Raw genomic sequence first — 21096 nt, 5'->3', positions numbered from 1 at the left:
GTGGGCTAACTGCAAGATTTTACACAGTACTGCTTTTGATAGTCTGGTACTTGGAGGCAAAAAGAGGGATTAACTTCTCCCGCCAGCACCCCTGGATTCAGCAAAGTGTATGTCCTGAGCTGAAGACCTCAGGCAACTCTTCCTATCAGAGTGTTTGGTTTCTAGGACTAAAGTGTATGTGTATGCAGACAAACTCCAGCAGTATAAAATTGTTTTGACTGCCAGGTACAAAAAAGTACTTCTTGTGGAAAGTGGATGGTTGCATTTAGCGTTACCTCTGTGATACCTTTTTTGATGCTGAATCAACCCACGTCAGAAGACAGCCAGGCTGCTCACCTCGGCACTGCCTTCACTTTGCCTATCGTCTTCCTCCCGCTGCCACTCAGGCAGAATATCCTGCCCTAAAGTTTACGTTTGTGGTATTTGGAGTTGAATCACAGAGCTGCTCCCCTACCCCCTCTGTATCCGTATATATAGGCTGCGGTGCCAGGCGCACCGGGACAGCCCTCCTTGCAGGGTCCTGAGCCATTCTGTGGGTGATTCTGTCAGAACAGCAGAAAATACGCTGGTTTTGGTGAACTCAGTGAGAAGTTCTCACGACTGCTGTTACTGTGAACCTAGAGTCGTGCTCGCTGCTAGGCTCGACCTTTCCTTTGACTTCCGCAGCCACTCGCCCTACGGAGCGCTATGCCTCACAACGCGACACTTCTCCCATGCTCCCCTTCGGGACGGGGCCGCGGCGTCTATATCCGTCGCTTCCCCCAGCTCCAGTCTGGGGGCGGCCATCGCCCGCCCACAAAGGGCGGAGCCGCAGCCTCGCTCTGCTCGCCGGGACAAGATGGCGGCGGCCGGAGTGGGCGCGGGGCGGAAGCAGGTGCGGCAGGAGGAGCTGCGGCGTCTCATGCGGGAGAAGAAGCGGCAGAACGCGGACAAGAAGCGGATCGAATCGCCTTTCGCCAAATATCCTCGGCGGGCCGGGCGGGGAAGGCCCTCGGCCCCGATTCCCGTGGGGGGGGGGGGGGGGGGCGGGGGGACGGAAGGTAGCGTGGCGGGCGGGGGCGGTTCACGGAGAGCACCGCATCTTTCCTTAACGGTGTCGTCACGTACAACAGCCTGGGCCACCTGAGCTGCACTTTGTGCAGCGCGCCCGTGAAGAGCGAGCTGCTGTGGCAGACTCACGTCCTGGGAAAGCAGCACCGCGAGGTGAGCCGCCCCGGTCGCCTGTGAGTGAGCGGCGAGGCGGTGGGAAGGGCTGCACGGGGGGCCGCCGCGGGCGTCGCATCCCCGGTGGCGCTGGGAGGCCGCGTTGGGTCGGGCCCCGGGCAGCCGGAGCTCTGCTGGGTGGCAGCCCTGCCCGCGGCAGGGGTTGGCGCTGGGTGAGCTGTGAGGTTCCGTGTTGCTCTGGTCCCACATCACATCGTGTGACAGGTCACCAGAAGCGTTACGTTCTGAAATTATCGCGTTTTAAACTGGCTAAACGTTCTTGGTAGGAAAGCCTCTTAAACGTTGTGTTTCTTTGCAGAGAGTTGCAGAATTAAAGGGAGCAAAGCAGGCAGCAAGTGGTTCAGCTGCTGGTGCATCGCCTCAGCCTGTCAAGAGAAAAACTGCCGATGCAGAAAGCACACAGTTAAAGAAAACAAAAGGTAAAGAGGGAAAACTTGCACTTGCAAGAATCTTGCAGTTTTACTTGTTCAGTGCTAGGTTTTCTTTTGCTGTACTGTGTGAGCCAATGACTTGAGTTAATGTCAGCCTGTTGCTGCTGAAAGGGGAAAAAGTGTCTTATTCTATTCCTTTTCTCTGCACCACTGAGTTAAAATACTCATTGTGGTTCATATTCATGGAGTGTTTTCACTATTCTATATTACATTAAGTACAGTAAGGCAAGCTATTAAACTGCTTAAGTAAGGGCAAGAGCCTAGCGTAATCACTACAAATTTAAGGTAAAACCTTATGAGTGTTTCACTTTTGGGCACCTCAGTACAGAAGGGTGCTGGAGCAGTTCTGAAGAAGGACAACAAGGCTTGTGAAGGCCTTGGAGAAAATGCCCTATGAGGAGAGACTGAAGGAACTGGGGTTGTCCAGTCTGGGGAAGAGGAGGCTGAGGGGAGACCTCACTGCTCTCTTCCAGTATCTGAAAGGTGCTTACAGTGAGAGCAGGGCTGGTCTCTTCTCACTGGTGACAGGTGACAGGATGAGGAGAAGTGGCCTCAAGTTGCACCAGAGTAAGTTTAGGTTGGATATCAGGAAAAACTTCTTTACAGAAAGGGTTGTTAAGCACTGTAATCGGCTCCCCCGTGAGGTGATTAAACACATCCCTGGATGTGTTTAAAAACCATTTGGATGTGGTGCTCAGGGACATGATTTAGTGGGGGGTTGTTAGAGTTAGGGTAGTATGGTTAGGTTGTAGTTGGACTTGATGATCTTTTAAGGTCTTTTCCAACCTGAGCAATTCTATGATTCTGTGCGTAGGGTTGGAACTGATAGTAATAAAGGGCATTTAATTTGCAAGTCTTGATAAATGATAATGATAATCTGTAACTTTCTGAATTTGCTGTTGTAGTTAGCAAATAGGTTTGCTTTAAAAGCACGGGTTCTAAGAAATGGCTCTTGGCTGTTTTACAGGTACAGATGACAAGCCACATACATCTACGTCTTCATCTGGGTAAGCAGACTATATCACGTACTGTTTTGTTTGTACCTGTGTTGGTTTTTAACCTTCTCATCTTGTTCTTCCCCATTTCTCCTAGCCAGGGGTAATGATTCAATCAGCAAATTCCTGCTTCTGCTCAGTTTCTAATGCAAGTGTTTATTCCCAAATAAGGCAACATCTTCTGTGCAGATGGGAAAACCATAGTATTACCAATAGTGTCTGTGACAAAACAGAAGTCTCTTTGCTCTCACTATCAGACTTGTAAGCATTAATATGTATTATTATTACACTGTCTACTGTAATGAAAATAATTATACTGCAGTATGCACTCCAGTCTTTAATGATGCTGCTGAAGAGATGACTGAAACGAAGGAAAATCTTTTAGTATATCTTTAAATAATATTTAGTATCAAAAACCATTAACAAATGTCATCGACTCATCTTCATTAAGACATAATTTTACTTAATGTTCATGCAAACACTTATCTTGCAGTTGAACTCTTGCAAAGGAACAGGTGTATTTGAATTCAAAGGATTGGATTTACGCTTCTTACTCCCTTGTAAGATTTCTAATGGTGTTTGGACATCAGTATGAGTGGGTAAATGCTACATGAGATCTCCTGTAAAATTTTCTCAGGGTAAACTGTTATTTAGTGCAGATATTAGGTGGTGTTATCTTGACTCTAAAATACGCTTACCTTGCTGGAGTTTTACATGTGTGTGTGTAAAATTGTCATTTGAGTGGTTTGTTGATTACTGATGATTGATCAGCGTGATCATTTTTAATACAACCGAGGAAAGTATTTGACTTGGAGACTTGTAGCTATCCTAAGCAAAGGTGACTTTTCTCATTGCTGAGCCTGCACAGATCTTCTAAACTGCACTTAACTGCACTTCTGAGCTTCAGTAGGAACCCAAAATGTTAGACATGAAGGATATCAAGGTTTATGTGACGTTTGTATGACTGCTGAGCTATGAATTTTGTATTTAACAGCAGATATAGAGATGTGGATAAGTTTAAGTCTACAAGTAGAATCACTGAAGCTGTCATTCTTCCAAGCTCACTTTGTTGTAGGATACTTCTATTAATGTTTCTTGTATTGAGTGTTCTAATACAAAAACGTAATGGAAATATCTTTCAGCAATAACCTCAGCATTCCAGGGGAACTTCAGAAGAAAGCAATGGTTGTGTAACATTCAGACAGTGGATACATCTGTAGCTGCATGGTTTAGCATATTGTACAGGATGTGAGAACAACTTGGTCTTTTAGAGTGAATAGACTGCAGATGCTAGAGTCAAACTGATTTTTGTTGCACTGTGTATTCTCTACTAGGCTACCAGCAGATTTTTTTGATGAAGCAGAGCAAAGCAAAGCAAACAAACAGTTTTTGAAAGGTCCTGGTCCCAGTTTATTGTCAGGAAATTATGATGATGATGATGAAGAAGAAGAAGAGGAACAAGATCAACCGAACAGATCCTTTGTTATGCACAAAACTGAAATTCCACCTCCAACTCGAGAAGTAATACCTAATTCTCTGCCTGCAGGTAATGATGAATGAAGTGGTACAGTAAGAAGAAGCTGTGTCATAAGAGTAGAGTAGAATAGTTTATTTGGAAGAGACCTCCAAAGGTCATTGAATCTAATTACCGGACCACTTCAGGACTAATCAAAAGTTGAAGCATATTCCAAATGCCTCTTGAATGGTGACAGGCATGGGGCATCAGCCACCGCTCTAGGAGGCCTGCTCCAGTGTTTGACCACCTCCATTATAAAGATGTTTTCCTAATGCCCAGCCTGACCCTGCACTGGCAGCCTTTATGCCATTCCCATCCTGCCATCAGTGACCAGGTCACAGCCTGGCACCTCCCTCTGCTTCCCATCAGGGTGCTGCAGGGAATGATGAGGTTGTTCTCAGCCACCTTTCCAGACTGGACACCTCAATCTCCTTCACAGGACACAGCCCTGCTAGCAGCTTTGTTGCTCTTCTGCAGGTGCTTTCATACTGTAATATCCTTTTTATGTTGTGAAACCTGCACGCTGTTCAAGGTGAAGCTGCAACAATGCTAAATACAGTGAAATCACCTCTTTAGTTGGCTGTGCTGCGTTTCACACACCTCATAATGTGGTTTGCCCCTTAGCTGCCAGGACACACTGCTGGCTCATGCCCAACCTACTGGCATCAGCATCCACAGGTTCCCTCCTGCTGAACTGCTCTGCAGCCACTCATTCGCAGTCTGTGCCTGTGTCTGGCATTACTGCATCCCAGGTGCAGCACCCAGTATTTTTCTTTGTTGAACTTCACAATGTTGCTGTTTGCCTGATGATGACAGCTATTGATGGAAAGGATCTTTAATTTTCTGATTATTGCTGTTAGCTGGCTGGTGTATCCTACTGGGGGGGAGAGAAAGGAGATTATTTTTTTTTGGTGGTTTGTTACTGTGCAGTGTTTTCTCAGCATGTTTATTGCTTCTTGTTGTAATTGCTTGAGGCTGTCAAGTAGGATAATGTGTAACTTTCCTTCCCTTGATTCAATAAGGTATTAATCTAAATTCCTGTCTGCTCGGAGTTTTGTACAGAAGTTTGAACAGTTGTTCTTTCTGCTCATAGGCTTCTATTCTTTCTTTTAGACTTCTTTGACAGCAAAACTATGGCTGTTCCTGTAGTTTCACATTCAGGATCCATACAGAAACCAGAGACACAAGAGAAGGTAGTAGAACGGTAAGCAGTCAGATGAAATATTGTAAAATTTGGCAGCTGTTAATAAACATTACCCTTCCAGGAAATATAGATTGCAATCACTTTATAATTTGTCATATTGTTAAACTGTATTTGGTATAGTTTCTATATATGTCATAGGAAAGTGTGTTGCACACTAGGGATAGGAGCAGTGTCATACAGTGTCTGTTAGACATCTTTATTTGCAAGTTTTAACAGATAATGCTTTTGAAGCTCAGTGTCTGATTTTAACTGTTTGAAGAAAACTGTTGACTGGTTTTGTGGCAGTGCTTCAGCTCTCTTCTACACTTTTTCAGATGTTGGTTTGGCCTTTCAAAAGTAGAGACTTGTATTAAAATGTCTGGGTATGCACTCCCCCAACAGATAATTTGGGAATCCTAAGCTACAGCTCCTGTTTTGGCAGTGAGTTTAAAACCTGTCTCTGCAGTCCCCTGCGAGTTAGTTAAGACCAAAGCAAAGAAACAAGTCCTGTAGGCAAAACTTAGGCATAAAAAAGACTTCCTTCATTTCTGGGTCCTTCTGTAAGAATTAAGGATTTTATTTTTGACTGTTTTATAACTCCACAATAAAAGAGATTATTATAAAGAGCTAACTTGGAATAATCACAATCAAACATTTCAGGAAAGAGAACACTGCTGAGGCTCTGCCAGAAGGGTTCTTTGATGATCCTGAAGTGGATGCAAAAGTAAGTAAGCAGATCTTTTTCTGCTATTTGATTTATTTCTGTAGGTTGTAGTAATTTTCTGGATGCTGAGGATGGCTTGCCAGAAATTAGTTGTACCAGTATATAAGAAAAGCAGTTTCATTCTGTGTTAATTAAAAGGCATGAAACGGTGTGCAAAGGGTTTCAAAATATCTTTCAGAACGTATTTTCAACTGTAATTGAATTTTCAGTTATATACATTATGTCCTCTCCTCTGAGGCACCCTATTGAAAAGCATAGGAGTTACTATGCGATGGTATTATTCAGCCTCCTGGAATGGGAACAGCTAGATTATGGCAAGCAGCATCATCTCTAGTACTGGCAGGCTACAGCAGTGAATGTGGTTTTCAACTGTCATCTTTTATTGCTGTGGGTTTTTTCGTAACGTGGCCGTTCCCCAAAAAGCCACCATTTAAAATCTTAGAATTTGGTCACATTCATTCAGGCTTCCTTCAGCATTGTGCAGTACTGAGCAATAACTGAAATATATGCTGCTATTGGAAATATCAGCTTTTTTTTTTTTTTGGTGGCAATGTTGTTTTGTGTCATTTAACACAGATTCCATGGCTTTCTTGTTCTTTCTATCAAAACAACAGCATTCTTGACGCAAAATGTCATTTATTTTCCTTCTTCGCACTGTGGTTTATCTGTTGGTTCATCTAAGTTGGACTATGATTTAGTGAATAATGCTTCTCTATGTTCATTTAGTCCCACTGGCAGAATCACAAGCTTAAGTTTCTCTTTATTGTGGCAAGTTTCTTTTAGCACCACTTGTGCACGCAGCTCTGCGGTGGAAGTAAATACGTTTGAATAATGACTTTTTGAGTATTGAGATAAAGAGCTAAAAAAGATCTGTGGTGTAACACACAACTGGTGTGTTATATTTTTCAAACGGGAAGTTGCACCATGGTGTGGGAAACTTGTACAAAGTGGGAATGTCTGTCAGGCAGAGGAGAGTATGCTTACATCTGGGAAGACGTAGTGATGGTTGTTAATGATGGTTGTTAATGAGCTTTTTCTTAGTCATTTCCTTCACTGATAACATGTATGAGCGGGTACACGTTCCTTTAGGCTTTCTTGAAATTGATTTACAGCTGTTCTTCTTAATCAGCCCTTTCTAAGTTTAGCTGACATGAAAGGGAAGGAAAACATTTGTGACATCACATTGGGGTGACTGCAGTGATTGTGTATTGAAGTCATCTACAAAATGGTTATTTCTGGAATTAAGGTAGGCTTTTTGGAGAGGGGATTGTGGACATGGAGTATGCTGGTTCTTTACATCAGGAACTTACAAAGCATATAAATTCTGAGTTTGACAAATAATATCTTTTAGCATTTCAATTTATTGTAAGAAATACAAATAGTTATGAATTACAAAGGACAACCACAATGCATAATAACACAGTACGTACACACATGATAAAAATAATCACAAAACAGAAAAAGGAAACGATGACTTCCCAATATGTAGTTTGCCTGGAAGCTTCTAATATCTTCTACAAACTTAATTCATGCTACTGGATTTTGTATAAGCACTCAGAACCAAAGATAGCAAACCATCCTCTTTACTGAGATGATGATTGTTGTGTTACCAAAAAGAGGAAAGAAGACAAGAAAAGCTGATGTAAAAAAAAATGTTGTGTTTCTGTACAAACTGCTTAGTTCTCATAGCTATACGATTTCCATCTTGTCCAGAGCCAAGAATAATCTCTCTTCTGACACACAATGCATGCCACAGCTTCTAACCTTGAGCTGTTCTGGTTATGCAGGTAGATTATCAAATTTACTTAAAAGCACAGTCTGATTTTTGATTACCTTATTTGTAAATCTCAAAGCATTTCTTGCACCTACTTTATCAGTCCCATGCTGTCTACCATGGAACAAAAAGCTTCATTTTAAATAAAAGTGCTATGTAGCTATCTATTTCTTCTGTTAGCCAGTAAAATCAGGTGAGATTTGCAATGTGGTCAGACTATCTTAACACTAATGACTTAACATTTTGTGTTATGCTGAAAACAATTAGCTTACTACTTTTTGAATTGTGTGATAGTTCTATTGTATGACTGAACAGGAGAAGAATTCATCCTTATCAATTGACATAGTAAAATTACAGTTCATTAAATCAGTGGGATTAGTCATTCTTGTTAGTCCAGATATCTCACACCATACGTTTTTAGTTATTCTGTAATACTGAAGTCAAGCTTCTTGTTTAAATCCAAGAATAGAGTCAGATTTTTTCCTCCAAAACAACTGTAGTGCTACAATATCAGTTATTTCATTTACTAATATATATATATATATTTTCTGACCTGTTTGTCTGAGAGCACAGCCCAACCTGTGCTGGTTTTCCAGTTTTTTAGAGTGTTCCAGTGGCTCCCTAGGCAGTAATCATCACTAAACCTGTCTTCTCATGTCCTTCAGGTGCGAAAAGTTGATGCTCCAAAGGATCAGATGGACAAGGAATGGGATGAATTTCAAAAGGCAATGCGACAGGTCAACACAGTAAGTAATGGAGTCTATTTTTATTGATTCTAAATTCTATACACAGTAAGGAGAAAAACAGTTTCATGCAGCTCTGTGAAGTGACTGACATGCATTTGTCAGCTGTTTGTCTGCAATGCAGTGTATGATTAAATGCACTTTATAAATGAGCAAGTGATTATTCCACTCAAGGAACATCAAGTTGAAAAAAAATCTGATGATGAACCAGTCAATCATATATTTAGTTGCATTTATTAAATTGCATTTAAATAAGATATATTAGATCTCAAATCAATGTTCTGTATCCAAACAAGGCGTAATTATGGGCTCTTTAGATGAGATGGTTATTTTAACCTCAAAGGAAAAAAAACAAAAACAAAAAATGCCACCACTCATTTGTCTTTTTGGAAAAGGATCTATAAGGGGTCTGTAACCTGGTTTCATGGTTAACGTAAGTGTACTGCAAAGAAATCAAGAAACTTGGGAAGGGGACAGAAATGTTTGTGTGTGTGAGATGGAAGTTGATCACAGTTTTTCTTGACTTCCATTTTTTACTGTATAGCGTTGCATGGCAAGTCTTCCTGAACAGGTTTTTCTCTGCTTTTACACCATATGAAACTGTTGTTAAGGATATATCATGTTCTCACCATTTCCCTTGAATATTTGCCAGTTTTTAAATTTTTATTGTAAATAACCACGCCTACGTCAAGTGCTAAGGAGGTGGTGCAAAAAAATTGTCATTGCTCATTTTAAAGCGCTCAGCACTATAAACAGAGGAAATATTCATACAAAAGCAGTAGTGGGTACATTTTACTAGCATTAGCCATTCGTATGATTCTTCATCTTAGAAGGAGTCTTCTCAGTTATGCGTGGACCATTGACTGCATAGCATCTCCCAGACATTCAGATTTGAGAAAGTAAATGCTGAAAAAAATAACATGTTAGAAATACTTTGGGATCTAGAGGAAAAACTTAGCCAATACTTTTAATAAGCTTGTGTAACTAAGTACTGGGATATAGCTCCAATTCCAGCTTCTGGCTTTGAATGCACGTGGTTTGTTGTTGCTGTTTCAAATAGTGGAGTATGGAGAAATTAAAAAAGTTAACCCCAGAGCAACCAAACTACTTTTGAATTTTAGTTTTAAGAATAAACACTTGAATTTGTAATGAGACCATATCAGTCTTCTCCTGTATATGCCTTGAGTCCTTTGTGAAGGTGTATATGTATAGCAGGTTGACAGTTATGAGACACTTGATTTGGGTAGAGGGAAGGAAGGGAAGACACAGATGCCAAAAAGGAACAGCATTGGAGTTTAGGGTGAATTTTCTTAGAGCTTTACTTGTTTAGATTTCAGAAGCAATAGTGGCAGAAGATGATGAAGAGGGACGACTGGATCGTCAGATTGGTGAAATAGATGAGCAGATGTAAGTAAATCAATTTCTCTATCAGACTGTTCTTCAGCAGTAATGGATCACAATTCGACTACAGTTAGAAGCCTTTTCTAACTTCTAATCTTCTTCTGGTAATTGCCTAAATATTTGAAGGAGAAAGAAAGACTCCCTCTAGTCTCAGAATACCTGATTAAAACATGAATTTTAGTGGAAAGGAATTTCAAGTTTGTTAGCATAATTTTTTTTCCTGAAATTCTTCAAGGCTGCTTGTGTTCTTACTGCCTTTAACTGCAGACTGTTTCAAGTTAAATTTGAATTCAAAATCAAATCAATATAACGCTCATATCTGAAGGCTGAGGAAAATATTGAGCTCTGGCTGAATGTAAGTTATCATTTTGTGGATATACAAGGGGAAGAAGGATTCAGAGAACAATCTCTCCTTGTTGACTCTTCCAAGCAAACAAGAATGAAAAAAAAAACCAAAGATTGATTTAAATCAGGCTGATACTTTGATTTTCAACAAAGTATCTTATTGGCCAGAATTATTGATATAAAAACGTATTTTGAGGATGAGAACTTCTAGGTAAATAGAAAACTGAAACTCTGTAACTTCATTTACTTCATGAATTTCTAGTATACTCCTCAGTAAGCTCAGTAAGATAAAGTACCTGAATGCTTGTGATGCCTTTTTGTCTTTAGTCCTGAGACCTCTAAAATACCAAAATGAATGGCCGTGTGATGTGTGGAAGAAGACTGAGGTTCTGTGTTATTCTTAAACCAATTTGTGGTCATATTGCAATTTGATTACCTCTCATTGCTAGAGAATTTACCACACCTCTCCCCTCCTTTCGTCTGTTTCTATTTCATTAATACACAGAAGATCCACTATCATTTTTAGTTGCCACACACACAGAATGGTTGAGGTTGGAATGGACCCCTAAGATCATCTAGACCAACCCCTTATTAAAGCAGGTTCCTTACAGCATGTTGCACATGGGCTCGTCCAGCTGGGATCTGAATGTTTCCAGTGAAAAGTTGGTGGGAAACTGCTAAGCTTTTCTATATTCAGAGTTGGAGAAGCAGATCTATCAGAGTTAAAATATATATATATATATATATATGCAAAAGACCACAGATATTAATAAGTGATTTACTTATCAACAGTGAATGTTACCGTCGCGTTGAGCATCTGCGCAACCGCCAGGATTTGATGAAGGAGAAATGCAAGGAAGCCATGAGATTAAGAGCAACACAAGAGAAAGAGGATGAGGCTATTGGTAGCGAAGATGAAGAAGAACTGCAGGATTTGCTGTCTCAAGACTGGCGGGTGAAAGGGGCTTTGTTGTAGCATTTTTGCAGCGTGGCTGATCATCACTGTTATTTCCATTATTAGAAGTGAGACGTTTTTGTTAAATATTTATTTAAAGAGGCTTGAGAGATGGTGAAGAGCCAACTGTGTAATACAAAAGAGACAAAGAAAGAAGCTCCAACCTTTGTAGATCCACAGTGGTGTATTACTGTAAAAATTGTATAATGCAAATGTTTTATGATATTCAATGTACTTTTCTTATTAATAAAACTGATTTCCTACCAGAGCTATTTTAATGGGATTAGTAAGTGAGCGAAGAACCTAGCTTCTGCTAACATTAGATATGTGGAGACTTGGGCTGTTGTGTATAGAAGGACTGGACTACCAGAAGTGATGGTTTACAGAGATTTCTCATGTGGAGTAGGTAGGAAAAAAAAATCTTAGGCATTTATCATCTGAAAAGTTCATAAGCTCTCTTCTCTCCATGGACTTACCCCCTTCAATAAAATATTTGTTTTTTTCAGGATCTTTTACAATTTTTTCTGTGTATGGAAGTGCCAAACTCAGAAATGTTGAACTACAGCTTTTCCACTGTGGTAGGTAGTACTGAAGACCTTTCTTTATAGTATCTTTTGCTTAACATGGCCATAATATGGCATACCTCACATGCTTTGAACCAGAGGGATAGTAACACAATGCAACTTCTTGCATAACCACATATCGAAAGTGTAAGAAAATACCAGAGAAGAAGATACCGCACTGGAAACTGCTGAGGTAAGATCACTTGTTTAGCTTTAAATACAGGAAGTTTTACTAAGATAATAAAGGAGAGCATCTAAAATTGATTTATGTTCTGATAAACACAGATGAAGTGAAAGTTGAGAACCTGAAGATGTGACAAAGCTGTGACACGGAGGAGAAACAACTACCTTGAACTTTGGTGAGTGTCTCTTGCATTTGGTTGGTTTTCATTTTATTTCCTCCTTGTATCTTTTAAATTAAGCATATTTTTTATTTTGAAAATACAAAAGTATGTCAAATTTGCAGAGGGCATTTGGAAAAAATAGGAAAAATGAATAATTTAGGGTTTAATTAGGGGATGAAGCACTGGCTGCCCAGAGGCTTTGGAGTCCCCTTGGAGATCTTCAACAACTGCCTGGACATGGGCCTGCTCTGGGTGGCCCTGCTGGGACAGGAATTGGGCCAGATGGATCAGGAGGGTTCTGACAAGCTCAGCCATGCTGTGAGCCCGTGATTTCTATCATAAAATAAGGTTGTGAAGGAACAGCTTAATTTCTTTTTTTTTTTTTCCAAATACAATAATCTTAAAACAAGCTGGTAAGTCTTTAAACATCTTTGAGGTTTGTTTTCTTTACTTATTAACCAAGTAATTTGTAATGCTCACTTAGTTGTCCATTGGTGAAAGGCATAGCTTAAGAGCTGTTCCCCAGCCCCGTGATTTTGAAACAGATAAATGACTTCATGGGGCAAAATGAATGTGCATGTGTTTGCAATGCAGTTTCCAATACCACTGTCTGCAGGAGCTGTTAGTACCCACAGGCTCAGCCTGTGGTAGTTATAAGTACTTACTGGTAGTTAAATGTTCTCTGCTAAGTGCACAGGTGGTAGTAATCTGTGTGCTAACTTCTTTCCCACCACACAGGAGATAAATTGCTGTTGTGGCTTAACCCTCTTCTCACAACCACTTCTGTATTTGGTACAGTAGAGCACAGAAGTGATCATAAAACAAAATAAAACAACAGACCTAACAGAAAACGATGTTGTCATTTGTTAATGTGACTGTAATTCTTCCTTGGAAGCATCTAATTTTAGAATTTGCTTCAGAAACAGAAGTACTGTGTAAAAAAAGCATCAGTGTTAATTTGGTCAGTCCTCCTGTCAATAAACTCAGTTTGAGCTGAGTCAAATTTTGCTTATTACAAGCCACTGTAATTAAAATTCCCTGCATTCTGTCATCTTAGAAGCACTGAGCTAAAAACAGCTCTTAGGAAAATTTAGATTACTCAGGTATTTTCAAATCATACACGTACTTTTTTATCTTATAATAAGGAACTTTTACAGTAAGAAATCAGACATTCAGCCAGTAGATATCTCACTGTAGCTGTCTCAAAAAACAGAAATTGCTTCAGAAATTCCCTTTCATAAGATAACATCAGATGAATATGACAGTTCTCTTTCATTTCAGTTACTGTCTTGAGACATATGCTTGTCTGCAGGGCGACAGCATACTGCACTGATGCAGAAACTTTGCAATTCAATCAATATTGTGTTATTTCCTGGAACCAATGACAAGAGAAGCAATATCTTCTTCTATCCCTAAGAAGTGTCTTTGGGCCACATTTCCTGCTGTGAAGCAGTTTGTCTTCATTTAATCTTTTCATCACTTTCCCTAGAACTACCCTGACTTTTTTTTTTTTTTTTTTTCTGGGAAAAGAAATGCAAGTTATTCCCTTGTGTAGACATTTAGACCAGGTCTTTCCTTCCAAGAATATACTGAGGCACTAACATCTTGGTTAATTCATTGGTGGTTACAGTACTTGTGGTGGTGATAAGAGACCTGTGTTCAAATCCCTCTCCTCTCTTGTACTTTGAACTTAACTCCTCTGATCTAGTTTAGCCTGTTGTTGTCTACTTTGTAAAGGTTCTGCCATTATAAAATGATTCAGTTTCTGAGTATGTAACTTTCTTGTCTGATAGACACAATGTTCAGCTGAGAAAAGACAACAAGTGTTCCAGGTATGTAGCTCGTGCTGAAATACATTCATCAGAGATTGAGGCTATGCAAAAACTAAAATAATAATAATAATAAAAAAATATACATATATATATACATATATATATATATATTTTTTTTTTTTTAAGACAAAAAAAAGCCCGACAGGGCAACTTCTATTGCTGCCTGCCTCAGGTGGGAGGTTCAGTGCATGTTCTGTGTCTGTATCCTGTACCTCCACAGGAACAACCAGTTCATGCAGCCCAGCGAGGCTTTAGCACTTAGCAGGTGCCTACATTGGTGGCAGCCTTGCTGGTTGTGCTGTTAGCTTCCCAGGAGCTCTGACAGCTATAAATGCACACTTTGGGGCCCACAGTTTTATCTGACAATAGAAAGTGCTGTGCCTGTCAGTAGTGGGGCATGTTATGTGGCTGAATGTGTCTGTTTTTGTTTTCTTTTGTTGACTATTCCAGGCAGTGTTTTTACCTTTTTTTTTTTTTTTTTTTTTTCTTCTAAAGAGGCACAAGACTTGACTTCATTTGAGGTGTTAGCCAGAACTCTGGTAACAAATGGATGATGTGAAAGCTGCAGAAGTTGTATTATTTTTCAGATGGTAGCCCACAGTTGTGTGGGAGTGACCTTTCTCTGTCAGGTGCATGGGGTTTTTTAATCTGCTTTTGGGCATGAATGGTTTAATTTTCTGTCTAGGATAGTATTCCTTTTTTTTTTTTCCTCCAGATGTACCTTCTTGTGTTTTGTTTTCCTGTTCTGTATGTCAAAGCTATTCAGGAACATTTTCTTGCCATTCAGAAATCTTTTCTAGCTAAAATCATTAAATTAAAATCAATACTCAGCCTAGATCTTAACATATTTCTTTCTTTGTTATTTTTTGGCAAAATGCTCTCAAAATATTTCCTTTTTTCTTGCTATATCTACATCTTCATTTTACTCCTTATCCCCCCCAAACACACACATGTGCCCCTGAACTAGTTTAAATCTCAGTTCTGTCCTAACCAATTCAGAGCTTTGCCTAGCAGCTTCACTGGGACACCAAAGTCCTGACATGCTTTGTGTTGAGCTGCAATAATGTGTGTTTTTTTTTTTCTCTCCCCTTTTTTTCCTTTTCCATTTACTAGCCAGTGCTTGCTATTTCGGAAATGAAAGATACGGATGTCCTCACTGCAAAAGCAGCTTCAGCACCCTCTTGAAGAGTAAGAACTTACATTTTGAGAAGTAATAACATACATAGAATTTTATCGGGTTGAAAGCAGCCTAGGATTTGGAATAGCTAATTGAACACTGAGTCATGCTTCCTGCTTGCTGGGGCGCAATGAAGCATTCTGAAATCTTCCTCTGTAGACTGCCCTTTTTCTGCATCTTACTGAAAAAGCTGTTAACTTCTATGCTTTCCAGGTCTATATGCACATCTTGGATATATCACAGTTCCTGGCTTCGAATCAAGACCCAGATCCATTGCTGCTCTTTGCACCCTATTTTTCAATGCAAACAAGAACATTATACTGCACAGGTACCCAGCGAGGGCCATGAAGGGAACCCCAAGGTAAGTACAAAGACGTAAGTGTATATTTTAGTGACGATGCTGTTTGTAGAATTAGGCTCATATCACTAAAGATGCTACTCACACTGCCAAAAACTTTGGTTGCGCAGCATAAAGTGGTACATTTGAAAGGACTACCAAGGCCCTAAAAAGGAGAGGTGGCAAGAACACTGCAAAAGTGCTGCATGCAGCAACAACTTGGAGCCAGCCCATCTTTCTGTGTGAACAGAAAACTTGAGGCTGTTTCTGTAGTGCTTCAGCAGATCCAAAGGGAGGTGAATGGTGCATGAGGTATTTCAGGGCAGGATGGGAAAGGCTGTGGGCCAGTACTCCATTCCTCCTTTTTAATGATGCAAATTGTAATGCACCTCCCAGCTGCTGGCCTCTTTTCCTGACTGGTGAAGGGTGCTCCTGGGAAGCCCTGTCACTGGACACTGCTGCTGGGAATAGGAAAAAATGAAAAGCTTTAACAGTGCTGTGTGCAGTACTCAGTTTTGTTCTTTTCCCAAATATCTGAGCTTAAAATAAGCATAGGAAACACATGAGAGATATACAAAGCAGTAGCTTCTTGTAGCAAGAGGCCAAATTCTGTCTCTTCTGTGCTGTGTGAAAAGTACTTCAGGAGCAGCTTTGTTAAAAGAAAAAAAGCAGAAAATACTGCTTGCCATGCTAATGACACAGTCTGGATCCCTCTAATCATGTGCAGAATTGTCATTCCTGAGGACAAAAGTTTTAGTGCACTTTCTAGTACTGCCAGTATTGCACAGTTGTTACACTCTTTCCCAATGAGCACTGGGACCTGAAGCGTGATGATATGAAACCTTTAATCATTAATGAAAACAAGCCATTTGTCTATGATTTTAGTTTGACAATCCATAAAATAGTGTTTCTCAAATGACAAATTAGCAACTTGGTTACAAAGAACAAAGTTTAAACAACACAACAGTTGTATGCACAAAGCTACCACGTCTTTTTTAAATCAGGAAAAAAATTTATTTATAAAAACGTCTCATTTAATTTACTGTCAAGTCTCTAGCTGAATACAGTGATTTTTAGAACACTAACAGCCCATGCTTTTATACAGATTAGCCAAAGCATGAACATCGATGGAAATTAATCCTCGAAAATTGCTTTGCTTCGCTTTATGTTATGACCCACAACAGTGTTAAAACTGGAGCAACACAAGAGTTAGGAAGCACAGTTGCTTAAAGAGTAAAAGAAGTATTTTCTTTTGATGTCTCAGAATAATAAGAAAGTTAGAAATGGCAGAAACTCCTCTGTAGATTAGTCCATAAAAGCATTGTCTCATGGGGCTTTGGAAAAGTCCTGTCTGGTGGCTAATGCACTAGGGCAGGATGAGATACATTACAGAGCCCCCAGGCCAGTAACTTCTGATGACAGCCTAAAATGTAGTAACAAAAATGAGGGAAAGGAAAAAAAAATGCAAAAAAAAGAGAAAAAAAAAAAAAAGAAAAAAGAAAAAAAAATCTTCTCACTATTAAAAAAATAACACTTGAGTACAACCAGCATAGAACAGCATTTCAATGCAGGCAGGTTTTCTCACACAGGTTGTGTTGGTTTTGTTGTTTTTTTTTTTTTCAAATGTCAGTTATTGGAACAGTTACAAGAGTTCAGAACAGTTTTACAGCGTTTTTCTAGAGCTGTGAAACAGCTGAGGTACCTTGACATTATTTTCAATTATATTAAAAAAAAAAAAAAAAAAATCCAACCAAAAAAAAACCACCAAAAACCCAACACAACTCAAACAACCAAAAACCCCATCTGGATAAGTGCAACCTGTAACAGTGGCAATTCTACAAACGGTTACAGTGACACAACTTAGTGCAAAGGTACTAAAGGTGAAGAAAAGCCCACAAAATACAGAAATGACACAAAATGCTGAAATAGTACTTAGCCCTATACAATAATAATAACACACTTTGAAATACCATGTTTTAAAAAGTATTGCATTTGCACTGTGTTTTTAGTTTATATTAAAATGCACTGAATACAGTTCAATTGTTAAAGCTTTGTGTCCAAGGAGTGCAAAGTGGATGAATGTGGTGGGCTAATGGGATTCTGGGTTTGGAAGTGGTGAGGAAAACAATATTGCATTACTGAGTTATGCAGCAGAAATTAAAAAGAAGGTGGATGGACAAACAGAAAATGCAGTTAAAAACTAGTTCCAACAGCTAGCAACCAGCCATTACATCACCCAGCTCTCTTCAACTTGGCTGCAATTGGGCTTCTGACTTAAATAATCTGGATGTAATTCTTGGGAAGGGATGCTATCTATCTAGGCAGCAACCTTTGAATGTCATTTGATGTGCACTAGATGCACAGCTACAGGATGAGGGGAAATGGCTTTAAACTGGCAGAGGGTAGATTTAAATTAGATATTTGAGAGAAATTCTGTACTGTGAGTGTGGTGAGACACTGTAATAACAGGTTGCCCAGTGAGCTTGTGGATGTCTCCTCCCTGGAAGCATTCAAGGCCAGACTGGATGGGGCTTTGAGCAACCTGGTCTACAGGGAGGTGTTCCTGCTTATAGCAGGGGGTTGGAACTGGATGAGCTTACAGGTCCCTTCCAACCCAAACCATTCTATGATAACTACAGTGCAATTTGAAAACCTTATTAGGAATTAATGTTTTACAGAAACCTACGGGAAAACTGAACGAAACTTTGGTTGAACAAAGTGTGCAACCCTTAAGGTCACGGGATTTATTCTGCTGGTTTCAGCAAGTTCTGCAGCATGTATGCTGGGGCTGGATGGTGCATGCGTGGGACTGCACTTCGGACCTGTAGGTAGGGAGGTGGCAGGGGGCTGGTGTGTACCTGCTCTCAAGCAGCTATAGGAGCAATTACTGGTAATTTGGAAGAGTCGCATGTCAAAGAGAAAAAAAAAAAAAAGGGTCTGTTCTCCCTTCCTGCATTTATTTCTCCAAATTATGGTTCCCTGAACCAGAGAAAATTTCTAAGAAAAGCTTAAGGCGCTACTATATTTTTTTCCTCATTGTCTTCCAATTGTTCACAGGTCTGTCTCAGCCCCAGAAGCGTGGCTTGCTGCCCCTGTGGGCGGGGGAATGACGGGGCCTTCAGGGCCCTGCGCAGCTGTTGGAACTAGTTGCTGCCGGGCGCCTGGGTGTTAGTCGTTATGGCAAGTGGAAGACGGTTGGAGGTGGCAACATTAACACTAGCAACTGAACAGAAAAGAAAAAGATGCCATATTGTTTCCTTGATTACTAGGATCTACCACAGACTCTTGGTAGAGCTGGCAGAGCTTGCATTGTGTCTCATCCCTTCAATATGGAGCAAACTTCTGGCGGTCAGATTTCTTAACCCCGCTCGTCGAAGGAATTTTGGCAGTGTAAGCGGACAAATTCCCTGTGGCCCCCGCGGCAGCCGCGGCATTTAGTGCCAGGAGTGGGACAGTTTTCATGCCAAGCAGACTGGAGACAGGAACGGCATAGTGGGTGGTTGGCAGAGTTGGTAGGGGAGGGGGGGTACTGACGGTAACGGCGGAGGCGGCCGCCAGCACGGCCATGGAGGTGGGGGTGGAGGTAGGGGTGGCAGACTGAGAGAGGTTCATGTTGAGGTCAACAGGGGTCGTGACGGAAGCGGTCTGGGTGCTGACTTTAGCCATCTCTAAGCTGCAAACGAAGAGAGGAAGAGGAACAAACAGGTTGGGAGGGTCCAGCCAGGGCGGTGGGGAGGGAGGGAGGGAGGGATGGACAGATGGACGGACAGGGGAGAGCAACCACAAAGGGGTGGGGGTTAGATAGGTGGGCGAGGGGTCGGAGGTGTGGGAGGGAGAGGGAAAAGAGAGAAAAAAGGGAAAATGAGGGTCAAAGGAGGAACATGTTATGTGTTAAAGAAGAGAAATAACAAAAGGGTTTTTCATGACTCGATGGTGAAAACGTTACTGAGACTCTAAAGTACTTTCAGAAAGAAAAAAAGGGTTGAGGGTTTGGCTAGTTTATTTTACACGTGAGAAAAGAAATCTAAGGAATGCAGGTAATGGCAAAAAGATGGAAAAAACAGAACTTAAAAGTAAACTTAAAAGAACTATGAAGTTTACTCCCCAGCACTGATGTAGTGAATTTTGCTTTCCAAAATCTTACAGTAGTTTTGAAAATGGGACACGGGGGGTTTTGGTAATTTTTTCAATTGGTCAATTTTGTGACAGAAATAGTACCCTTGGTCATTTTGCTAGGACGAGAGGCTGTTAAGCAATGGTTTGCTCTTCCCGTGTAAGGTGTCAAGTTCTTGTTTCACAAAGTTAGTCTCATTTAGTTCCCTGTGAGGTCAGTGTGCATTTTTCATATAAAACAAACCTGATCAGACAGTATGTTCAGTTAGGATTGTACTTCCCCTGGACTTTTTTTTTTTTTTTTTTTTTTTCCCAAATCACAACAAAATATTTATGCAATCTAATTATAAGGAAATTAGAAAAAAAAATAAAAAAAAGGAAGACTGGAACAACACCCAGGCTTCCACAGCAGTTGTATCCATTCTGAGCTCATCACAACGATTACAGTTAACATCACCCAACAGCTGACAGACAAAGTACTACATTGATACAACATAACATAAACATCACACAGACCCAGAGAGCACAAGGCAATTCAGAGTGACCCAACCTCTTACTCCAACGAAGTGAACGGCTCTTTGGAGCATGTAGGTATATAACAACATTCATTTCACCATAATTAAGTCCACTCACTGGAAGGCCAGAAGGCCTGTATGCTTAGACTTTTCTCTGCTTTTTTTACACATTGAAATACAGTAATTCCAAGAGCACATTGGTTTTTGTGTTTTTTTTTCATTGGTTTCTTTTGCATGACAAAATGTTTATCTAGTTAAATCTTTACTTTGATATGTGTCTGTTAACAGCTTGTGCACTGTGCTTTGGGATCAGCAAACAATCTGGAAATGCTAATTTTGGTATGTGTTTTGCATGTAATCACCTGGGAGGTGTTACTGCCTAACATAAATGGGACTACGGGTTAGCAAATCATTACAGGCTCCCATTATACATGTGGCAGCAGAGTGAGCCACCACAGAGAGGGCTGCCTGGCAGGGTACCTGCCACTTATTATCAAGTCTCATCAGGTCTAGGGGAAACTTCCCAGCTAAGGGTGTCAGTCAGTAGCAGTAGCCCAGCTCCTCACCCAAGCAGCAGAGGGGGAATGGTTGCTCTATGCAAGGCATGGGATAACCTTGCATTTTCTCATTTAAGATTTATGTGCAGCTGTGAGGAACAGCCCCAGTCTTCTCATGGCCAGAGAAAGTAACAACCAGAAGGCATGACCCCTTGTAGTGTGATGGTAAGCACAAAAGCAATAAATGATCACTAAATGGGCAGTGATGTTGCTTCCCAAAGCACTGCTGCTAAAGGTGAGGTTAAAGGATACCTAATTCTGATCTGAGCTGGAGAAAGGAGAGTGGAGGAGAGGGAAATGTTTGAGTACTACACTCCTCCCTCAAAAGAAAAGGGCTCTTGTGATACTAGTTCATCAGATACTTTTG

The 21096-nt window shown here is 40.6% G+C and overlaps 2 protein-coding genes across 6 annotated transcripts in view; one reads left to right on the top strand and one right to left on the bottom strand.

Moving 5' to 3' along the window:
- The first annotated feature begins 818 nt into the window (after nucleotides 1-818).
- ZNF830 (zinc finger protein 830) lies at nucleotides 819-11799 on the top strand. The gene is made up of 10 exons (XM_042870154.1): nucleotides 819-960; nucleotides 1104-1203; nucleotides 1523-1643; nucleotides 2623-2662; nucleotides 3985-4196; nucleotides 5280-5370; nucleotides 6010-6073; nucleotides 8513-8593; nucleotides 9921-9997; nucleotides 11129-11799. The coding sequence occupies exons 1-10, from the start codon at nucleotides 839-841 to the stop codon at nucleotides 11310-11312; spliced, it is 1092 nt and encodes a 363-aa protein (XP_042726088.1). The 5' UTR covers nucleotides 819-838; the 3' UTR covers nucleotides 11313-11799.
- A 6303-nt stretch (nucleotides 11800-18102) lies between these two features.
- The window catches only part of LOC122179336 (poly(rC)-binding protein 3-like), a 130522-nt gene continuing 127528 nt past the window's right edge, over nucleotides 18103-21096 (bottom strand). For all 5 annotated transcript variants that reach the window (XM_042870149.1, XM_042870148.1, XM_042870151.1 and 2 more), the window contains one exon: nucleotides 18103-19217. In XM_042870149.1, the coding sequence (XP_042726083.1) occupies nucleotides 18869-19217 (349 nt within the window). In that variant the 3' untranslated portion in view covers nucleotides 18103-18868. The remainder of the gene's footprint in view (nucleotides 19218-21096) is intronic.

The sequence above is a fragment of the Lagopus leucura genome, unplaced genomic scaffold (assembly GCF_019238085.1).
Source record: "Lagopus leucura isolate 7727_CA_CO unplaced genomic scaffold, USGS_WTPT01 Super-Scaffold_100002, whole genome shotgun sequence".
Taxonomy (NCBI): Eukaryota; Metazoa; Chordata; class Aves; order Galliformes; family Phasianidae; genus Lagopus; species Lagopus leucura.
The sequence above is the reverse complement of the archived record's forward strand: the minus strand, read 5'-3'. Positions and strand labels throughout refer to the sequence as shown.

What these genes read in the sequence shown, in the direction of transcription:
- ZNF830 (XM_042870154.1), top strand. Translation starts at nt 839, where the DNA reads ATGGCGGCGGCCGGAGTGGGCGCGGGGCGGAAGCAGGTGCGGCAGGAG. An exon ending in TGGGAAAGCAGCACCGCGAG is followed by an intron (nt 1,204 to 1,522) that starts GTGAGCCGCCCC and finishes GTTTCTTTGCAG; the next exon opens with AGAGTTGCAGAATTAAAGGG. An exon ending in ACATCTACGTCTTCATCTGG is followed by an intron (nt 2,663 to 3,984) that starts GTAAGCAGACTA and finishes ATTCTCTACTAG; the next exon opens with GCTACCAGCAGATTTTTTTG.